At 38.9% G+C, this 20,913-nt stretch overlaps 2 protein-coding genes and 1 long non-coding RNA gene across 4 annotated transcripts in view; 2 read left to right on the forward strand and 1 right to left on the reverse strand.

The window, feature by feature from the left end:
- TDO2 (tryptophan 2,3-dioxygenase) overlaps nucleotides 1-2,270 on the forward strand; it is a 12,379-nt gene extending 10,109 nt beyond the window's left edge. The window contains exons 8-12 of the mRNA XM_010709436.3: nucleotides 24-135; nucleotides 255-312; nucleotides 616-695; nucleotides 1,208-1,298; nucleotides 2,117-2,270. Coding sequence (XP_010707738.1) covers nucleotides 24-135; nucleotides 255-312; nucleotides 616-695; nucleotides 1,208-1,298; nucleotides 2,117-2,270 — 495 coding nt within the window. The remainder of the gene's footprint in view (nucleotides 1-23; nucleotides 136-254; nucleotides 313-615; nucleotides 696-1,207; nucleotides 1,299-2,116) is intronic.
- Nucleotides 2,141-10,003, reverse strand: CTSO (cathepsin O). Its single transcript, XM_003205360.4, has 8 exons — nucleotides 9,815-10,003; nucleotides 8,949-9,054; nucleotides 8,567-8,700; nucleotides 7,289-7,456; nucleotides 6,742-6,863; nucleotides 6,151-6,314; nucleotides 5,635-5,727; nucleotides 2,141-4,766 (listed from the first exon to the last, which is right to left on the reverse strand). The coding sequence occupies exons 1-8, from the start codon at nucleotides 9,947-9,949 to the stop codon at nucleotides 4,732-4,734; spliced, it is 957 nt and encodes a 318-aa protein (XP_003205408.2). The 5' UTR covers nucleotides 9,950-10,003; the 3' UTR covers nucleotides 2,141-4,731.
- Nucleotides 10,004-12,252: 2,249 nt separating this feature from the next.
- LOC104910501 lies at nucleotides 12,253-20,473 on the forward strand. 2 transcript variants are annotated; one of them, XR_004159430.1, is made up of 4 exons: nucleotides 12,253-12,414; nucleotides 15,468-15,536; nucleotides 17,369-17,523; nucleotides 18,308-20,473. It is a non-coding gene; the product is annotated as an uncharacterized LOC104910501 (long non-coding RNA). The 2 variants fall into 2 exon arrangements; XR_002113823.2 differs by lacking the exon at nucleotides 12,253-12,414 and adding an exon at nucleotides 13,019-14,470.
- The last annotated feature ends 440 nt before the right edge of the window (nucleotides 20,474-20,913 follow it).

Genomic DNA, 20,913 nt, shown 5'->3' on the forward strand with positions numbered 1-20,913 from the left:
TCTTTTTCATTTAAATATCAAAGGCCAAACCAGAATCAGAAGAAAAAGAGGACTTGTTATCTGAATTTCAAAAGCAGAAAGATATATTACTTTCATTATTTGATGAAAAACGGCATGAACACCTGCTTAGTAAAGGTAGAGTATATTAATATACATATTCAAATTTTTAAATATGATAAATACAGAATAATCACACAGTAGCACTACATTTTCAGGATAATCAGCAACAAACTAAAGATATCTGTATTTTGCAGGAGAAAGAAGACTGTCTTATAAAGCTCTGAAGGGTGCCCTAATGATCTACTTCTACAGGTAATGTTATAAGATGTATCAAAGTATTTTCAGTGCTTATTGGCAGCTGGTGGAAAGGCTGGTGGAAAGGTGGAAGCAAACTTTCTAGGATGCTTTGTAGAACAGTTTTAAAGTATTTTCCAACAAAGAGGGGGAAGAAAAGACAGATTAAAACTTACGTGGCCGAAGTGCTTGTTAGAATATCTACAGGTATTTCAATACCAGTCTGGGAAAAACACACGTTGAGTGTCTTTCGTTGCTGAAGTGTTAGAAATATATAGCTCATCATGAGAGGTCTTACTGTTCTCTCTTTCATTTTCCAAGAGAGGAGCCCCGTTTTCAGGTTCCATTTCAGCTTCTCACCTCTCTTATGGATATTGACATACTCATGACAAAATGGAGATGTAAGTTGCACTCTTTTATTGAGATACTCTTTTAGATTCAAGTAAACTGTTCTATTTCACATTCTGAGACTTATACCTAAAGTTTTAGCATTGAGCTTCTGAGTTTGTCCTTTAAAAATAACATTTTTTTTGTACTTTAGCAAGAGAAAGATGAGCAGCTTCCTCTGTGATCAGTAGATATATAGGTAAAACTATCACTTTCGTGACGTTTTAAGCTAAATGATTTTATTTAAAGGGTAGTAATATATTTTCCCAAAACCTCATTGTGATGACTGTTCACATGGAAATATTCCTTCTGCTCTTTCCCTACTTAGGTAACTACAGATTGATGTGTTAATTCTGTATTAACAATCATTTTATGTTAGCTGACTTGAGTGGCATACTTAACTCCTGCATTGCTGAAGTAGCTCATCTCTCTATAGCCTCTGATAATGCAGTATTCACCTTGATGTGACCCTAGGTTTATTTTCTAACACTGGCTATATGCCATGCCCTTTGTATGCACTGTTTAGATAACCATGTCTGCATGGTGCACAAAATGATTGGCAGTAAGGCTGGCACAGGAGGATCATCAGGCTATCAGTACTTGCGCTCAACAGTGAGGTAAGAGTAATGCCTTTTACATACCTTGATACTGTTCATAGATGTTGTACTGCTGGGAGACAGATTTCAGACAGCTCACTAAAAGTTAGAGCCATCATTCCTCTTCTGGGACTGAGAATTTCCCATCCAAGTTGTACGTTCACTTATCAGGTTGATGCATGTGAATTCTAAGTCTTCAGTGGCAAAGGGCTTTGATCACTCATGCAAAGTGCACTTACAATTCTCAGACAAGGGATTAGGTATTACTGTAATAGGAAATAATGCAGCATTAATATTGTTTACCTTGTGTGTTTTCCAGCCCAAGTAAATACGTGATGCAGGATGAAAGTTAGTCCCATATTCTGTGCAACTGAGTTTTTTTCTTAGCATGACCTCTAACTGTATAAACTAAGATACATAACTCATAAAAGTTAATACCCTCTGGCTGTGCAGGTGAAAATCAGGAACATCTTCTGTTGGATGAAGCAGAGAAGGAATTTAAAAGAACAGAGGGGAACTGTCTTGTCTTTTTTTTTTTTTTTTAGTGGATGGTTTTGAACTGAGCACAGATCTCCCTGAACAGTCAGAACTTCTTAGACAAAATTTTGAGGATTTCAGCAGAAAGATGCAGCAGTAGCTCCTTTTGAATCTTATCTGCTGTACCCTAGAGACAGTTAGGACTGAACCTTGGACTGAACTTACACTCCAGAATACTAAGGGAAAGAATGATTAGTGTAGAAACATTAAATATGTGAGGGTATGATTCCTGAGAATTTCAAAACTGTAGCCCTTCCGCTGGCATACACAGCAACATTAATTGTTCCAATTGTCTTTTTCAGTGACAGGTACAAGGTGTTTGTGGATTTGTTCAATCTCTCAACGTTTCTAGTGCCAAGACACTGGATACCAAAGATGAATCCAACTATTCATAAATTCCTTTATACAGCAGAATACTGTGACAGCTCCTATTTTAGCAGTGATGACTCTGACTGAACTATCTAGACTGGTTGCTGCGAAGAACTTCAGAACATTCACCCTAAACTATCTCTGATACTGTTCCTAAACTACAGCAACTGTTCTCATCAGCATGGGTGTGTAAATATTTATTTATGTATGGCAGAACTAGGTGAATACTCCACTTGACTTATTGAATAAATTTAATTGTTTGTAGAGAAAGTAATCTTGCACTGATTCAGGCTCTATTAAAGAAAAAATCCAGTTCAAATTAATGGCTAGTTAAATTGAATGTTTGTATCTGAAAAGTTGTACTTAGAGACAGGAAAAAATTATACAGATTATCAACATCACATCTTATATGTACATACATTTCTATTTGTCAGTTTACCTAATGGCTGTTAGTAATTTACTTTGAGTTGAAGATGCAATTATTCTCATCAGCTTAAGATGATAGAGAGCTGTAAAGTTCCAAAAGAAATTTCAGGTTAAGATCTTCAAAAGATGGATTTTGAGCAAATATCCTGAATCTGTGGAAACCCAAGCCTCTGGAATTTTCTTACACAAGAATATAAAGGCCTTCATTAGAAATACTTACTGTTAAGAATAGTAGAGATAAATGCCTACTTCACACTTCAAATAAAGCAGTATTCAAGTTATCCTTTTGTTGTCTTCTTCTAAAACAAGCATAACATTCACACAACAATATGACAGCTGTTTAGAGTATTTTTTAATCAAAATATCATTGAAACAAGGATAAAATTATTGCATCATAAAAGTGAGGTAACTTTGACCACAGAGTAGATAAAGCTGTGTCATCTTCTCATTAGATGGACTGTTGCAAAATGCTTCCCTGGAAAATACATTTTCTGCAGCCCTAAGTTTCTGGTGAGGAGTTCTGTATCCTTGTGCTCTAGTCAGGCTTGGTTGTACCACTTCAGAAGCATAGCTGGACCTTCAATGTTTGATACTGATATAAAAACACATTGCTCTTAGGCCAATTGAGAAGTTGAGCTGTTCTTATCCCACCAGGAAAGCGTGCTATTTGTTGTCTGTAATCTGCTAAGGGCATGGCCATACTACACAAAATCCTTCCCCTTTTGTTATTCTGAAGTTTAAGCCTGTTAGAGATAGGAACAGAACCTGACGCTTACCACTTAGGTCTTATTTTTTCCCCACTTAAAATACTGACTCTCAGAAAGAGAAGGAATAAAGTGACAATACAAGAGACAATGATGAACATTCATGGCATCTGTTATAAAAACGTTACACTAATATTAGCAGGGTACAGCAAGTGCAAAAGTTATGGAACTGCTTCAACGCTTCTCATAATAGTGCTCAGTAAAGGACACTGGTAAAGCATTCCAGATGACAGTCAGAGCGTCTTAGAAATGCTTGCTTAGTTGTCAGTTCTAGTTACATTTGCCTCCAACTGTAGTTACACAAATCAGCAAAGCTGGAACCACCTTATGATTCCCAGCAAATCTCTCCTACAAGTTCAACTGAGTTTAATGTTTTTGTAGGGAAATCTACTCTACTTGGAATATGCTATAATTCCTAACTTTCTAAAGGTGGCAAAGACCTTACATCTATCTGCAGCCAGACTTTTTTTCTATGATAGATAATTTTTTCATTTGTTTCACAGCTGTTCCATTGTAAGCTGTGAAGTAGAGGTGTGGAACTGACAGCTACCAAAGCACAGAATGGTTGGGTTGCAAACATTTCTGTTCTGGCAAGGCAGAGATGATGATAAGCCCCTAGAATGGCCTTGGTTCATCTAAATAGTTTTCTTCTTGCTCTCCTACCCCTTTAACAAATTAATTCAGAAGACTATCATATTTTCCCTTTTCAAAATACACCTTCCTACTTCGACAAGCTCTGAAGTTTTATCTACCCAACAAAAGGAAAAAGACTGAAATAGAAGGACCACAGCATTACAGAGACCCTGGCTGCTCAGGAGATTGCTTCATGGGTATTTCACTCCTCTGTTCATCTAGTTTTAGAGAAAAACGTAGGATTTTACAAAAAGGAGGTGTCAACCAGAGATGCTAGAAAAGTCAAGCTGTTTAGCCCCCTCCTCTCCTAATAAAAAGCAATCATTGTGCTTCTGATGTTTAAAGCATTTTGATTATACTCCATCATACCACTGATTACTGGGTTCAAATTTCTGATTTGCTATCTCTTCTTTTCTCAAAAGAATTTTTTAAGGGAGGTACTTTTTAGCATTTAGTACCAAAGTTCACCTTAGCAGTTTCGATTTCTCTTTGCAACTTCCTTCTGCACGCTCTGTGGTTGATTCAAAGTCTTCTCATTCCGTGGGAGATTTGATACATAACACACGTGCCAAATAAAAACATACTTAAAAATTCCAGCCGACCACTTCCTGTCATGCCTGAAAAGCAGGAACTCTTCATACAGTTTGTTCTTATTTTAGGAAATGTTGCTTTGAAGTAAAATCTTCATATACAGTGTATGCCAAATGCCTGGTCTTTAGCCAGAATCAAACAAATACTGATGAAACTGTATCTGCTATTCCTATAAATGAAACAAACAAAAAAAAAATCGTAATGAATAATAGAAACAGAGACTTGCCACCAAATAAGTTACCAGAATTCATATTGTGTCCTCTCTCTTCCATGTACTAAGTATTGGCATAGGGTAGTGGCGAAAAAACACCAACGTAAACAGCTGCAATTCTTATTTCTTCACTGCTTGACATTAGTTGTAGTTGAAGTCTATTCTTCTTCTTCCTCTGCTTTCATGTTCAAAACTCAAGATCTTGAGGATTCAGCGCAGAATCCTTGCATGTGAGCTTTACCTGTCTTACCTCTAGATTCAGAAACTCTGCAGAAAACAAGTATTTAATAATATAAAAGCCACTCAAATGTCAAGAAAATGCAGACAGCAGTACAGGGAAGAGACGGAGCTCACAATAAAAGGATATACCTCCATATCTTGCACAAAAAGTCACAGACGTGGTGCACAATTCTGAAGCACATGCAGATCCACTTTCCATATTTGTTTGCTGAACTTACATATCTGCATCCACCAGACCAGAACCACAGTTGTTTTACTTATGTTGCATATAGCAACACCATTAGCTTAGGCTGATAATACACATCTGTACACTTGACAATGCCATTACCTCTCCATGGTAAGATACTGTCATACTTCAATTATTATGGCCTATGTATCTTAACATTTGCGTGATGTTTTTCAGTCAATCAACCACGTGGCTAGGTTGAACTAACGACCACTGTTCTTCTACCTGAACTCATCTAACCTCATTCAAAACGTAGCAATGACTTGTATTTCCCCTGTGAGGATCCCATTGTATCACTTTACTTATAAGTGATAAAGGCAACACATGGCCTTTATCACTTGCATTGTTTTTCAGACTTACCACAGACATTGCTGCCTATCTTAACACGAACGTAGCCATCTATTCCCCATGTACGGCCCCAGGAGTTCTGTACAATCCAGTAAGGGATGCTACCTGGAAAATACATTTTCAGAAGCTGGAGACAAGCTTCCTTAGGAAGTATAAAAATGCTAACATTCTATACAGTTAATTAGCATTTTAATATCTCACAGGATGCTGACTGGGTGACATTATAGAAAGAAGCCTCCTATTGTTCATAGAGAGGATTAATACTTCAGTGTAAAACAGACTGGATATACCCTATATTAGGGTAAAGATACAGATACCTGTGTTCTTGTCTTTACAGGGACATCAAGTCCCACTAAACCAAAGGAACGTGAAAAAGAAGAATTTCCTGGGATCAGACTGCACTTCCAGAATTGAGTTGACACCAACCCAAGCTGTTCTCAAATTGTGGATTTTAATATCCTGCCTCACAGGAGGCAAGCTGCAAGGATGAGAAAACAAAACTTAGAAGTTCAGTTGATGTAAACGTACCTGTTCTGTCAAAACCAGTGATAAGTACAGCATGATTTGCTTTTCCACTGGAGCAGTGATACTGTATGATCCCACCAAGATAATCCTGCCAGCTAACTGCATCTACTGTTACTGCCAAAGGTCCCCAGTCAACAAGTACTCTCATCATCTCCTCTTCCTGACCACTGTGAAAGAAGTGAGTGGTAACACAGAGTTTAAAGTTGGCACAGTAAAGCAATTTGAGAGGCAGTAATCTACTGAAGTAAGATTTAATACTCAAATAATTAAGCTTTTTCCTATGAGTTCTACACACCACATAACATACATCAATACATACATATTTTATTTACTACAACACGAGGCACACAAACTATGGATTAAGTGCCAGTCCAAAGATACAAAGCTGTTAAAAAGTCTTGGTCAAGTGGGCAATACTAAGCACCATGTATCTCTTATGTCCCACTCCTCTCAATTAGAAAACACCTGTATACTGTTATTGCCCTTTAGTTTTTCAAACATTCAGATGAAATTAACCTCATAACCTTTGGCTGACTCCAGTTAGTGAACAGTGAAGTGAAAGTACAGCAAATAAAAAGAATCAACAGCAGTTACCTGAAGTCATATGCAGCAAATCCTGTTATTGAAACTCCAAAATCCGAGCGAGCAAAATAATGGCACAGTCCTGTCTGAGCTTTAAAAGTGTACTCTGAATCTCTCACAAGTTTGACTTTTGTCTGCAAAGAGATAAATGAATGAATGTGTTTGATTCAGTCCAGTCAAAACTGGACACTCAAATCCAAAGAATGAGCCTTGCATAAACGGCCTCTTCTACAGTGGTACTGTACAGCTATTGCTGCAGTTGATTTCAGTGGAAAAGCTGCATGTCAAAGAATATTATTCTCATCCCTTGTGGCTTAATTTATTGCATTCACAAGCAACATATATAGATTATAAAATTCAAATCAAGTTTCAGTTCTGCTTGAATTAACGATTCTAGATTAAATAAATAACCATATACACACAAACAAAAATCAGATGATCTGTAAAGCACATATTCCCTCTTCCCCATCACTTCTTCCCCTGTAAAAACAAAACGAAACAAACAAACAAACAAAAACTGTGCTAAAGAAGGGTTCAAAATTTATAGAAAGTTTCAAACCTGATTCAGCCAGCTCAAAGCAGTTATTGTGGAACCACCACTGCAACCATAATTGCTGTACGAACAATCGATAACCTGCTGTACGCTGAGTTCTTCCAGATTATTTCCTTTAATTGCATAGGCAGACTCTATACCACCCACAACACTGAAAGCCCAGCAGCCTCCACACTGGAAGAGAGAAGATAGGAGGAAAAAAAAAAGTCAGCTTTGTTTTCTAACACAATATGGAAAAGTGTAAGTATAAAGAGTTTTCCAACATTCTTCATTTACTACATCAGTTTTTATCTTCATTTTTATGGCATTACAAATATGGAATTGTTTTTTATCCCTACTGTGCTACTCTGTGAAAACTAAAAATGAATTAAAGGTGTCTTATTTTAGTGATTCCTTCCTGACTCATTTTTGCTAACATTAAAACAGCCCTTTAAAACAGGCCTAGGGGCACTTTTTAGTGCTAGATATGTATTTTCTTAATTACTGACTGAGACTCGAGAAGAAATTATTTTTAACCACATTATTAAGTTTTTGAAAAGGATGCACTTAAGGAGACAGCCTGTGGTTTTCTGTTGCCTGAAGAATTTTATACAAGTATATTAGATTACAACTTAAGCAGCACTAAACCGAAATTAAACGTGAGAGAAAAAAATCTTAATTGATATCACAGTTAGTTCTCTCAACTTTTTAAATTGTGGTGATTTAAACAGAGAGCACAGAGCTCATTCCTAGGCAAGGTCTAGGTTACATTACACAAAGGAAAAATATTGGGAGTTCAAAAGCTGAGTGCTTCTTATCCTGTTAAGTGTAGATGACCGTAGCCAATCTGGGACGTAACCAGTTGGGCTCTATTTTCCTGCCAAGAAAGCACCTCCATGGAGGAGGAGTTTGGTGGTAAAGGCATGGATCTTGACTAGCCATGGGCACTCCAAGCAACGGATCTGTAACCAGGAGTACAGAGGACAAGAGGTCAAGTACTGAACACACTTCAGTCTCCAGAAAAAATAAAAAAATCACAAAGCACTCATGGTGCAAAATATCTGCAGACTTTACCCCAAAAATGTATTGTACGCAACTCCTAACTGTACAATTAACAACTTTTACCTTTTATGCTTTATACCTAAGCCCACTCTTCAAAGAAGGCTGTGTTATCAGTACACATCAGTGCTCAGTCTTGAGGCAGCGTTGATCCTTCCCCGTCTTCACTGTGCTCTATGATGTAATTCCTGGAACTGTCTCTAACCAGTGCTTGAGAATCAGCAAAAGGAAATCACCGCCACTTACTGTCTGCTGATTTCTCACTTCTGCAATGACTTTCTTGTCCCTCCAGTCAAACTTCTTTGGCAAAGGTTTTTCCTTTCCCTTTGGCGCTTTTATGTATCTGGGGAGTTTGTGAGGTATGCTTCTTAAGTAAATAGCTGAACATAGAATACAAACATTTATAAATCTGCTTAAACAAACGACAAAAACAAATAAACAACACAAACCCAACCCGTTTTACTAGAAACCATAATGGTAACTTAGATCTGTAGTTACAGTCATGAAATAGCACAGGATTTTCAAATCCTTAGAGTAGTTGTCATAGTCCAGAACTAATTTAAATATTCTTACAGTTTCAGAAAGAACAGAAATATTCTGTGTGGGAAACACGAAGACAATTTTGTACCTTTGAACTCTTCAGGAAAGAGGTGAGAAAACTGATTTTTTCCATAGAAAGCAGATCCGTTATCATTTGATGGTGAATTCAGTAATCTAATCCTTTTAGCACTTTCCTGAATAAAAACAAAAATATTGTGGCTGTTATTAAGTTAGCAGCAGTGAAAAAAAAATAATTGTAAGAGCAGAAGGTTACCAACAACAGACATGACCTTACAACCAGAGAGCCACTGAAGTTGGAAAAGGCTTCTAAGATTACCCAGCCCCACCATGCCCACTAACCATGCCTGTCAGTGCCACATCCATGCCGTTCTTGAACACCTCCTGGGATGGTGACTCCCCCACCTCCCTTGGCAGCCTGTGCCATTGCCTCCCCACTCTTTATCAGAAGCAGTTTTTCCTAATATCCACCCTGAACCTTCCTCCCTGGCACAATTTATGGCCAGAACCCCTCGGTAACTTGCTCAGCTCGCGTTCAGCTCAGACTCACCCTGGGCTCTTATCAAGCCAGTCTGAAAGCAATTTTAGACTAATTTTAGCTTCAGGAAAGACACAAAGAGACACTCATAAGTGCACAGATGGTATAAAATCAATATAAGACCAACAAAATAAGCTGACAGCAAGTGATGCCAAAGTCATCCGACGCCCTTGTCGGGCAGCACAACACAGAGAGACGCATGAAAACATTTCATCCTCAGATAAGATTTAACCTCGCCTCGTTTTATGTTGCAGAACTAACACAACGAGTTTGCAGCACAACGAAAACCCAAGGGGGACCCGGCCACTGCCGTCATGCTGCCCCCTGGCGGCGGGAGCGGGGAAGGGAGGAACCCGCGGGCACAGCGGCGAGCAGGGCAGGAGGGCAGCAGGACCTACCCGCAGCGCCGCCGCTTCTTCCTCCCGTCCTCCTCCGTTCCACGGAGGACGCCCCGCAGCTCCCGCGGGCACCGGGAACGCGGCGTGGGCCGCTCTCAGCAGGCAGCACGCCAACCCCAAAGCCAGCACCCCCATCGTCACCGCGGGCTGCCCGGCCGCGCCCCGCTCCCTGCCCGCTCCGCCCCCGGCTGCCGAGTCATAGCGGGTGGGGTCTCGAGAGACACCCCCCTCCTCGGCACGGCTCGCGGCCGGTTCCTCGCAGGGAGAGGCGGGGTCGGGCTTCTCGATCGCAAGGCTGTGCAGGAGCAGGGCAGCACGGCGTGTGGGCGCTGCAGCCGCTGGCTGCGAGGCGGGAAAGGGCGAGGGCTGGTGATGGTGATGATGGCTGCCCCTTAGAGCCGGGCTGGCTGGCTGCAGAGTTTTAGGAGAGAGAGTAGTTATTTCTTGGGATAGCAGAAACGCAGTTTGCAGCTCTTAGGATGTGAAGGGGCCGGTGAGGAGCAAGCAGGAGTGTGGCTGTACGGACGTGCTCCGGGGCGGTTCGGGTGCTGGTCCTGAATCAACTCTGTCTCTGCTCTCTGCAGCTTTTCCTCAGTCAGGTGTGAGGGAGCGCCTTCTGTCGTGTTTATTTCCTAGCTCTGAGGCAACGAGGTGACCCTGTTCCACGTACCCGAGACTGCTCTCTTCTGGGAAATGGCTTTCAAATACACAAACAAGAACCATCTTATTTTATGCTGGTAGCTCGTGTTGGAGGAGGTGCCTGACGGCTCAGTCAGTGCTTGCCTGGTGTATCCCCCGGTGTGGCTTTGCTATTAAAGAACAGTGGGAAACTTTTTCTCTGGAGTGAGATTAGGTTATCGGAGTTATTATCTGTCAGAGGAGGTGAAAAACAAGCCCAATACTTCATATACCAATAGCTCCTTCCAGTCTATCCTGCTGGTAAAGGAGCTCGTATTTGTAGTGTAGAACTGCTTTTTTTCTGTGAAGCACGTGAGGGCAGCAGAGGACTTTTGGAAAGGTAATACCAAACCGTGCGGGTCCTTAAAGAAACAGAAATATTCTTTATTTGGGGAAAAAGGTATCCAAAACAGGTTCACATTAAAATATATATCTATAGCATATCAACAGGCAGGCAGTTCCTGCTCTGTTCTGAATTACTCCAGTGTAAATCTACTCCAGCTTCATAAAGATAAAAGAAAATATAGAGGTCACCCCAAGCAAGTGATCTGTGTTTTTTTGTTGTTGTTTGTTTGTTTGTTTTTGTTTTTTGTTTTTTTTTACTTTGTAAGATTTTTTTTCCAAAAATTCTATTGAATATTCTACTGGTAGATGCTTATTTTTTAACAGCATTTTATATCTTTGCTGCTCTTGCTGTTTGCTAGAAGTATTTAATGAGTATTTCTATCAACGCATGCTAAAAGAAGCAGCAATAATGTATATGTTTTGGAATCCTTAAATTCACTTAAAAACACTTGCTTTGAATGGAGGTATTCCAGTATTAACAGAACTTGTTTCTCATTAGGTGCAAAATTCCCACTTTTAAAGTGACCCATAGCTCACACCGGTGCTATTAGTGGAAGGATTTTCATAGTATGACAGAGTTAGATAGTGTACTAACTCTTATCAGACTGTCTTTATTTTTCTCCTCCCTTGCAGTGAATTTTCATAGATTACAAACACAGGCCAAAGTGCAGCAAGAGTAATTATCATGGCAAACTGGGAAAAAGTACAATAAGTGACTTCTGAGTTGAAGACTGGTCTTCCAGGGATGGGTAGTGCCAGTGGTGGGTGCAGTTGTGAAATGTGGCAACCAAGTGGTAGTGCACCTGTTGGGAAGATGTGTCCCCTGCACTTTGACAGTTGTCTACGTGGACTTTGGCCCTCTATGTCAGTAGAAGCTGTTTAAAGAATGGAAAACGAATCCCTCTGTATTGTGCAGTCCTCAGCCTGCTAAAGGAGAAATAATCTAAATCCAGCAGCAGGTGGAGCTGAGCACCTTGTCTTGAAAAGGCTTGTGGGGAAATACGGTTTCAGAAGAAGCCTAAGGCTTCTACTCATTTAAAGACTTGCAGTGGTGTTGCTCTCTAAATACAGCTGCAGTGGTAACAATTATTATATTTAATTAAACAAATGAAAATTGTAATTTTGGGGTGAAATCTGGTCCTGTTTAACCCAGTGTGAAAGTGAATAAGCAGCACTGCTGCAGCTAGCATTCTGAAACTCTTTTATCAGCCTTGAGTTAGACTTGGAAGTTTGTAAGCAGCAGAGGAAATGACTCACGGCAATATTGGTATTTGCAGGAATGACATCTGTAAGGGGTTGCCCTAGCTGGATTTTGAAAAATATCTTGGTTGGCCAAGAATATTTTCCTGTTAGTTATCTGGAAGCGTTCAAGACCAGGCTGAATGGGGCTGTGAGCAACCTGGTCTAGAGGGAGATGTCTCTGCCTGTAGCAGGGAGTTGGAATGAGGTGATCTTAAAGGGCCTTCCAACACAAACCATACTGTGATTCTACCTTCCTTTGCAAACAGTGAAATAACTGCAGGACCTCCTTCTTCTCAAGCGTGGCTCTGTATTTCACTTGAGTATCCTAAATTCTAGTAAGTCTCCAACTTTTTTCTCTTATTTCTCTTCTCTCTTCAGTCTTTTCAGTGGAGTGGAATATGAATGTAGGAGGCTGGCTGCATAATTATAGGATAGAGCACTCTTGGTTAGTGCTATTTTGTGGAATATCCTTCGGTAAATTTCTGTAAATCCTCCAGTTAATTTGCTGATGCGTCCTTCCTGAATACATCAGCATCTTTCTCTAGTGAGAGGACAGGAGAACTTGCCAAATTCAAGTAGAAGGAGAAAGAGGTGCAACTTAGAAATGTGGTTATCCTGCATAGATTTTTCGCTCATTACTTTGGATTATTTCCTATTCAGCTGTAAGAGCTGAATTTGCTATTTAGAAAGAAGTGCAGTGGAAATGTGCCATATAAGGAGGACTTAGGAGTTGTTACGCTGATGAAAAATCTGAAGCCAAAGTAAAGGACAAAATGGTTTAGCCCTCAGATAATTTTCACTCCACTGAAATTGATGTAATCATTCTATGAATCAGAATTTGAGCGTATTTGGGAGCTAAGATGTTGTAAGGAAAAGAACTGTGTGTACCTAAGTTGTCAGGTAGCCAAGTCCATTCTGGATTCATAATTATACTTTTTTTTTTTCCACTTAAGTTACCATTTTTTTCAAATAAGTATTGATTGTTCTGTTAAGCTGTTTGGTCCTGGTGGTGTCTGAAGGTAGGGTAAATCAGGAAGAGTTCCTTTAAAGTGCACGTGGAATTGTCCTGATGTAAAATGAATGCTTGCAGGTAGAGATTCCCAGATGATTAAATTACATTGTTTTGGAAAATTTAGAGCCTCTCAGGAATTGTTATACACAGGAAAAAGAAAATTCCATCGATTCCTGGAGTATTTATTGTATTTCGGGCTAATCTGAAGCATGATGATGGCTTACTTCACGCTTTCTCTGTTAGCAAAACTATTAAGTTCTGGTTCTAAAAGGGTACTTCCCAGTGTCTGAGGCTTGATGTTTGCTTTGTTTTGATCCATAAGGATATGGCACTTCTGCTCTAATTTGCTCAGGAAGTAGAAACATTGTCGGTTATCTTATAAAGCAGTTATGATTAATTTAGCATTTATTGTTCTATACGTTATATGTTATCATGTGTAGCTGAGAAAACTAGAAAAATCTCTTGAAAATCCTGATTGTGGCAGGTGTTAAACTTTCTTGCAACTCAGCTTTTCCTTGGGACATGAAGAATTTATTAAGCCCTTCTTTCTAGTAGGCAGGGCAATCATTGAAAAGGTCATCTTTTAAAACACTTTGAAGTACATTCTGCATTACAAAAAGCATTTGACATTTCATTTTTCCTTGTTTTTCACGTGTAGCCATGGCACATAGCACCTGTGGTGCATTTGCTGCCGTAACTCAGTAATCAGAGTACGAGATCACAACTTGCTAGAATTTGAAGGAAAGAGTTTCTGCTTAATTTTAGATTACATGTCAAATCCTTTACATCTACATTTAAGTTTCAGTTAAAATGAAGAATATCGCTGTAATGTTTTAAACATCTTTTAATAAATACCTTGAGGTAATTCTTAAAGAACACACAGTCTGAAGAAATAAATATGCATACAGGATTTTCAAGGTAGAACTCATACGAGTGCTAAGTTGTAGCTTCCTATGCTTTGAGCCCATTACCTTTGTCAAAATGTTTGTTACTAGCATGTCACTAGGCTAATGTTCTGCTGGTGAAATGTGTTGGGTTTTTTTGTGTGTGTGGTTGTTGCTGGGGCATGTAGGTGTGATATTTATGAACAACTGTTGATGAAGTCAGTATAATCAGCAATCAGTACATTCTCTGAGCTGTCTCGTGAAGAATCCTGCTAGCTGTTTACAGCTCTGGAGCAGACAGTGCTCTTTGTTGGCAGGTTAGTAGGTAGAGAAAAGAGATGCATAACCTATCTTTCCATTTAATTCGAACAGAGCTTCTCTTTGAAGTGGCTAAAGAAGTTGCATAGCCTTGCTACCAGGCTGAACTTAGATAACCAAAGGACATTATTAAGAAGAGTGTATTACGTTGGAGTCTGCAACTCGTGTGCCTTAGCTGTAAGCAATGGACTCCTTCCCGTGTTGTAGGTGGAACACAAAGCAGTATACTTATCAGTAAAGCCAAGTATATGGGTGCACTTTTCCTTAAGGATGCACTATCTATCTTGTAGTTGTGGAATGAGGTGAGATTGTCCCCTTATGAGCATTAAAAATCCTCTCTTTATGGAGCCAAATGCATAGAGTGTTTTGTTTTTTGTTTGTTTGTTTTGTTTTGTTTTTTTGCCTGTCCAGCCAAAATGTAGCCACTATGGCGAGTCCCTGTTACATCTTCCAGCAGCCTGGGGTGACTGCACTCTTGGCAGCCTCCTGCATCCCTACTGAGTGCCTGGGGCAGCCTTCCTGTGCTCAAGAGCTACCAGGTTACACAGGCAAAAATGGAGACCTTCACTGTTTTACTGGGATGCTGAGACAAATGGTCCTTTTTATTGATATTAGGCTTTTTTTAGGACCTCGAAGTTGAGATTAAGGCTTAATGCTATCTTGCTTGAAAGCTAAGTATGTAGTGTGCTACAATTTCCTCACTATTTAAAACAGCATCCCGTCAGTCTGTAGTTTTGTTCACTTGTTTTTCTAATCGCCTTGGAAAGGGAAGGTACTTTTTTTCAACCTCTGATGCAAATCAAAATATGAAGGCAAAAAGACCAGCATGTGGTCTGCTGTAAATAGGTTTTTCTTAAGTGTGAATGTAGTACCTAGTAAGAATAGAACTACTCCGACATGAAAGCTTGGTAAGTGATGAGCTGCAGAGCCCTTTGGCTTGTCTGGTTAGTCTTCCTTAAATTCATTAAAAAACACTCTAGTGGATTTTAGTCCATGAACACTTCGTTCTTAATAATCTTGCAGTTGCTGAATTACAACCTTTGGAGAATAGAAAGAGAAGCTAACAAGATGTCAAAATCTAAAAATATCTCCCTTACTTTCTATGTGAAGTATCCTTACAAATGCACTTGGTTCACTGAAACTTTAAACTCTGGGTTTTTGGTGTCATTTTCAGAAACTGTGTGGAAGAAATACAGCATGGTTTTAATGCCAACTTAGCACTTGAATTCTGATCATTCACCAGGTAAGTATAAATTGTGACTTCTCAACTTAGTTGTTGTCAGATCAATTTGATTCTTGTAACCATTCTGAAGGATGAAAATGTAGTAACAGCAGTTGCATCACTAATAAAACAGTACTATGTTAACTGTTCAGCAGACAGGATGTAGAAGGGTATAAAGTGTAATAATAGCTTCATTATGTTAAAAATTAATTTTTAGGAGAAAATCACAATATTTTTTTTATGGAGGAGCATTTGAGTAGGACAGAGTAGAGACTGTGTTTATAAAGTCAAATTTTTTTTTTTTTAAAGGACTTTGGACTCAGAGTATCCAAGAACAGTAAATAGAAGGTATTCAGGTAGAATAATAAGTAGAAGGTATTCAGTTGAATCAAATGCATGAGAGTGGCATGTTTGCCCTTAGAATTCCAAGGTTTGATCTAATAGTTGATTTATATACTGTATTATCCCTTTAAACTCTGTTTATAGGCTGGCTTGGCCCAGTTCTGTGACTAGTGGGGCAGAGGCACTCACAGATCCATGCCTCTGAAAAGGGGAAATGGGGGAAAAAGGGTAGGGAGGTGGGCCCCAAAACAAAACAGTGGCAACGATGTGAGGAGAAACAAACTAATTTACTGAATAAGATATTGGAATGCAACACACTGTAATACGGTGTAATACAGTGCAATTATAATTGCAGCTGATAAATCAAATATATTGACTGAGAGTGTCTGAAAGCCAAAGGCCTTACTGTAATGCTGAGGGAGACGTGCAGTCGGAACAAGACGAGCCAGATAATTGAAAAGGAACTTGAGGTGACCTACCAAAGCCTTTATTTTTTTTCCTTGAGTGGAAATGATACCAGAACAGCAAACAGTCCTCTGGGGAATGCAGTAGTTCTTCTCTTCCTGGACCTGCAGCATTAACTCTTTACTCTCATTGCACTACATGATGTTATGATATGGAATACCAATAACCAGCAATCATAAAACCATGACAGTATGATGCGTGTCCTACTCATGGAGCAGCAGGGATGAAAATGGTATTTTGCTGTTGCAGAGTACTGTACATATTATGGAGGCACTCATTAAGTATATTTGTGTAACGATTCTGCAATGAATGGCTTTCATTCAAAATAATGTGCTATCAAGAAAAAATTGTATATGTTGTTTTCCAATTCTTTTTCTTCAATTATAATTGACTGTACCATGTAAGCACTGCAGTTTTAAGGGAGGTTCAGATGGACAGCTGTGGAGATTTCTACAGGAAAGGCTATACTGTTCTCGTGCCATTACATGTTAGCTTTCCTAAAATCGGTGTATAACTGGAGAGCTAAAGCAGGCAGGATCCTCATGTGTCATGTAATACCTTTTCACATTTGACTCAGTGTTTGTGTTCCAAATAGAACACATCTTAAAGTCAGGAGTAAGTATATGATGGAAACACCTACTTTTTGAAGGATTTGTTATAGTCCAGCTGTTTAAGCAAGAGTGATAATCAAATTGTTAACTCTTCCTGGCTGATGTGACTTATACCTTGATTATAGGAGTTTTACAGTAAAGAATGATTGCAGAAAAAATCAGCAGGTGTGAAGCTCTGGTTTGATCACTTCTAAGTTCACTACCTCCATGAAGCAAGTATTTATTTTTTCAGAAGTGTCTCTGTTTTCTTGGTTGACCAAGCAAGGTTTCTAAAAAAGCCAGCAAAGCCAAATCAAACTCTCCAGTGTTTTGTTTCTGTGATCAGCAAGTGAGCTATGTGGTGGGGTTTCTAATGTTATATGAAGCTTAATATATCTGAATTTCTAGAATTGCCTTGCTTTTCTTATCCTAGGTCTGTGTTGTATCTATTTCCAGGAGAAAATATGATGTTCAGAGCAGCAAGTCAGAGAAGAGTCTTTGAAAAAGCTGAATTCCCCTTTCAGAAGTAGGACTAAGTCTGAAAGAGCCTATGTGCAGACTAAGAACTGACAGAAGTTGCTGGATCCAGTTGCATTTCCTTGGTCTTATAAGTAAGTGTGCTAAGATTTATCTTGATTGTAGCTTCTTAACAAGTCATGTTCGAAGTACTACGAATTGTCACTTCTTTCTGCTGCCTTTTGCCACAGAGTTCTGTGTAGGTTAGGACTCAGAAGGCTCTCCTGTTTTAACAGCCTGGAGTGCCATGTCTCAGATGATGCCCTATTGTTTGCCTGCTGTAGAGAGCCTGCTTTGCAGGGAGGCTGGATTCGGTGGTCTCTGGAAGTTCCTTCCAGCCCCTACAATTCTGTGATTCTATTCCTTGTTTCCCTCCTTTTCTTTCTTGTTCTTCTGTTAGAAAACCTGTGCGCACAGCTTTATTACTGTAAGTCTGTACCTCACTCCATAAGAGCTACTGGCTGAGCCAGGCTGGCAGTACTGCATTGTCTGCAGAAATAAATGTTCTGCATTATCTTTTCAGTGCTGCAGTTCTCAAAATGGATTCTTTTTATTAAATTAACACCTGTAAATTACTGCCTTAAAAACACTACTGTAACTTCATTACATTTTCTTGCCTATTGAAAGTAGAAATACATACTGATATAGATAAGCAAGCTAATAGAAGTTGAAAGTGGCAAGAAAGCCATACTGATTGTTAGTATTTAACTTCCTTGAAGTATGATTATCTGTAGGAAAATATTAGACAAAGCAGATGCTGAAACAACTGACATTATATAGGTTCTTTGATGTGTGAACTGGATGCAGTATATTCATTTATAAAAATACTTGCGCATTGTGGAATTTTCTCCTGGAATGTCTATTGTCTTATATACTTAGGCAAAATGGGAATTTGATGAAGTGACAGTTTTCCTTTCAAGATGCATTACTGGAAGAGGAATTAAGAACAGGGAGTCAGCACCATGTGGCTGTTCTGCTGTCTTTGAATGGTTATGTGTTCCATAGATCATTCTGGTAAATGTCTTGGGATCATTCCACAAGGTCTTCATAGAAGTTCAGTTCTGGTCACAAAGTTGTATTTGAATGCTACAAATCAGTTTCAAGAAGACTGAAACATCTCAGTAAAATCTCCTTGGGACAGATTTGGCATATGTCCTACCACAATGGTATTGTTTTACTCTCCTTGTTTGTATGGGCACAGAAAAAAGAAATGGAGAATTAGGCACTTGGTTTTGGTACCATCTGATTGTTGTATTCCTGTCTAGTTTTCTATCTAGCTAGTATATCAGATATTGGACATTATGATATTAAACTCTGTGGTTTCTATTTAATTTCTAAAATAAAATTTCCAGGACAATATATATCCTTGCAAAGTGAATGAAACAAATTTGGTGTCTGCTTATAGCCAAGTGCTTCTTCCAACTCTTCCCCCTCCACAGAGTAGCCTGATTTGAGATGGTGGCCAGAAGCTTATTAGCATTAAGGGACATAGTATTTTTGATCCAGAGGAGGAGTGAGAAATATCGCTTTCTGCACATCTGTCAAAGGGCAGAAAGAATGAAAAAGGGAAGTAAATGATAGAATGTGAAGAATAAAATAAATAAATAATAAAAAACCCAACAAAATAATAAGACAAACATAAACCCAACAAGTGCTACTGTATATCCTGGCTGTGAGGTGACAGTACCAAGTCTGTACCAATCAAGTTGCTTTAATCTTGGTATGCAGTTACCTAGCCTTCTATCATGTCTGTCTTGTCCGTGGATGAAAATCCTGGTTGTTCTCTATGTGATTGAAAGGTTCAGTTGGCCTTTTGTGTTTCTATTTTGTGTGACAGTAGAGCAATGAACAGCTTTCTTGTTGTGCTGTGAAGATGAGCGGCAGTATGCTCAGATGTGAGTAATTGTTGTAGCCCAGGTGTTCACACAAACACCTACAAGGAAGCCAAGTTTGATAACAAAATATAAAAGTGCAGTTTGGAGACCTGAAACTTTGCAGAAGATAACTCTAGTGTTCCAGTTGATGAGCTGAATGCATGAAATCAGTGTGTCTCAGTAAAGGATGCCAACTTATGTATGAGACTGTGAGAGCAAGGACATGAAAATCTGCTTAAAGGAAGTGATTATTCTCCTCTATTTGGCATGTGTGAGTTTCCCTGAAATACTGTTCAGTTCTGGCTCCCTAGTACAAGAAACACATTGATATACGAGAATGGCTCCAGAGAAAATAATGTCAGGATACTAGAATGTGTTGTATGCAAGGAGTGGCTGAAAGTTGGGTTTGTTTAGCCTGAGGATAAAACCATGGCAGGATCTTGCTGCTGTCTGAAATTATCTGATGCTTAGCTATAGTAAGACAAAACTCAACTCTTCCAGTAGGTGATAGGACAAGAAGCATCATACCCATGATAAAACAGGTTAAATCCAAATTAATACAAAGTTTCATATTGAGGATGGTTAGACAAAAGAGCTGATTATCCAGAGAATTTGTGCAATCTTCATCTTTGAAGATACTCAGAACTCAAGTGGAGAACCTCACCTGATTGTATCTGTTTTAAACCTTATGTTCTCCAGAGTAGTTCCAGTGTGTATTGCTCTTTGAATCAAATTTCGTGATCTGCAAGCAGTGGTATAAAAAGTAATAAAAAGAAAAAGGGGAAGATAAAGCACCTCCAGAAAGCCCAGTTGCTGTTACTGTTTTGCAACAGGTTATCCTTAAGGGGTGTATGACATAGTTACCTGATTGTGGAAGTTCATTCATTCTTCAGTTAAATGTAGCCTTTATTTATCAGATCAAGCTAAAATGAAAAAGTGTTCAGAGTTGTCCCAGCCAACAGTTTCGTTTCTCTCCAGATATCTCTGAGACATAAAAATTACTTTTCAGTTTTCATATTTATTCAGGGAGACTATTTGTGTTAGAGAATTCCCTCAGATTTCTCAGCTTCCACTAGAAAATAAATGTGTTCATTTGTTGTTGTGATACTACCTTTGAGATGGCTAATATATTTTTTTATTTATGTACACATTTTATATATATATATATATATATATATAAACAATGTCTATGCATTAATTGGAAACAGTACCTTTTTATTGTCTACTTTTATGACACTCGGGTTGTGTGAGCATTTATTTCACATATAAAGTATGATCACTGTATTTTGTGTATGTAGTCTTTAGTGTGAAGTGTTCTGACACAAACAAAACATGATTTTCATGCTGGTGTGGCATTCAGGCAGGAAGTTGTATCCCTCCCTGCAATAACAGAAAAGACAAACAGATTGTTTATATACCTAGGACTGAAATACTTTTAAAGCTCTTTGCCCTTGCTTCTGAACTGTCAGAATTTATATTATTTTGATTCATCTGCACATTATAAAGTGATCTTGTGTGGATAGGTAACTGAGAATTTGTTGTTTCCCAGAATTTCAGTCTCTTACTGCAAACAAAATTGACAAAATGAGTTCTTTCTGTGAAATCATGCCC

The sequence above is a fragment of the Meleagris gallopavo genome, chromosome 4 (assembly GCF_000146605.3).
Source record: "Meleagris gallopavo isolate NT-WF06-2002-E0010 breed Aviagen turkey brand Nicholas breeding stock chromosome 4, Turkey_5.1, whole genome shotgun sequence".
NCBI classification, from domain to species: domain Eukaryota; kingdom Metazoa; phylum Chordata; class Aves; order Galliformes; family Phasianidae; genus Meleagris; species Meleagris gallopavo.

Bases quoted from the DNA above. Each gene is read 5' to 3' on its own strand.
- CTSO (XM_003205360.4), bottom strand. From the start codon at position 9,949: ATGGGGGTGCTGGCTTTGGGGTTGGCGTGCTGCCTGCTGAGAGCGGCC. The intron at 6,315-6,741 runs GTAACTGCTGTT...CTTCTTTCACAG, and splicing joins TTTGCTGCATATGACTTCAG to TGGTCAGGAAGAGGAGATGA. The intron at 5,728-6,150 runs GTACGTTTACAT...TGTATTTTCCAG, and splicing joins CACTGGTTTTGACAGAACAG to GTAGCATCCCTTACTGGATT.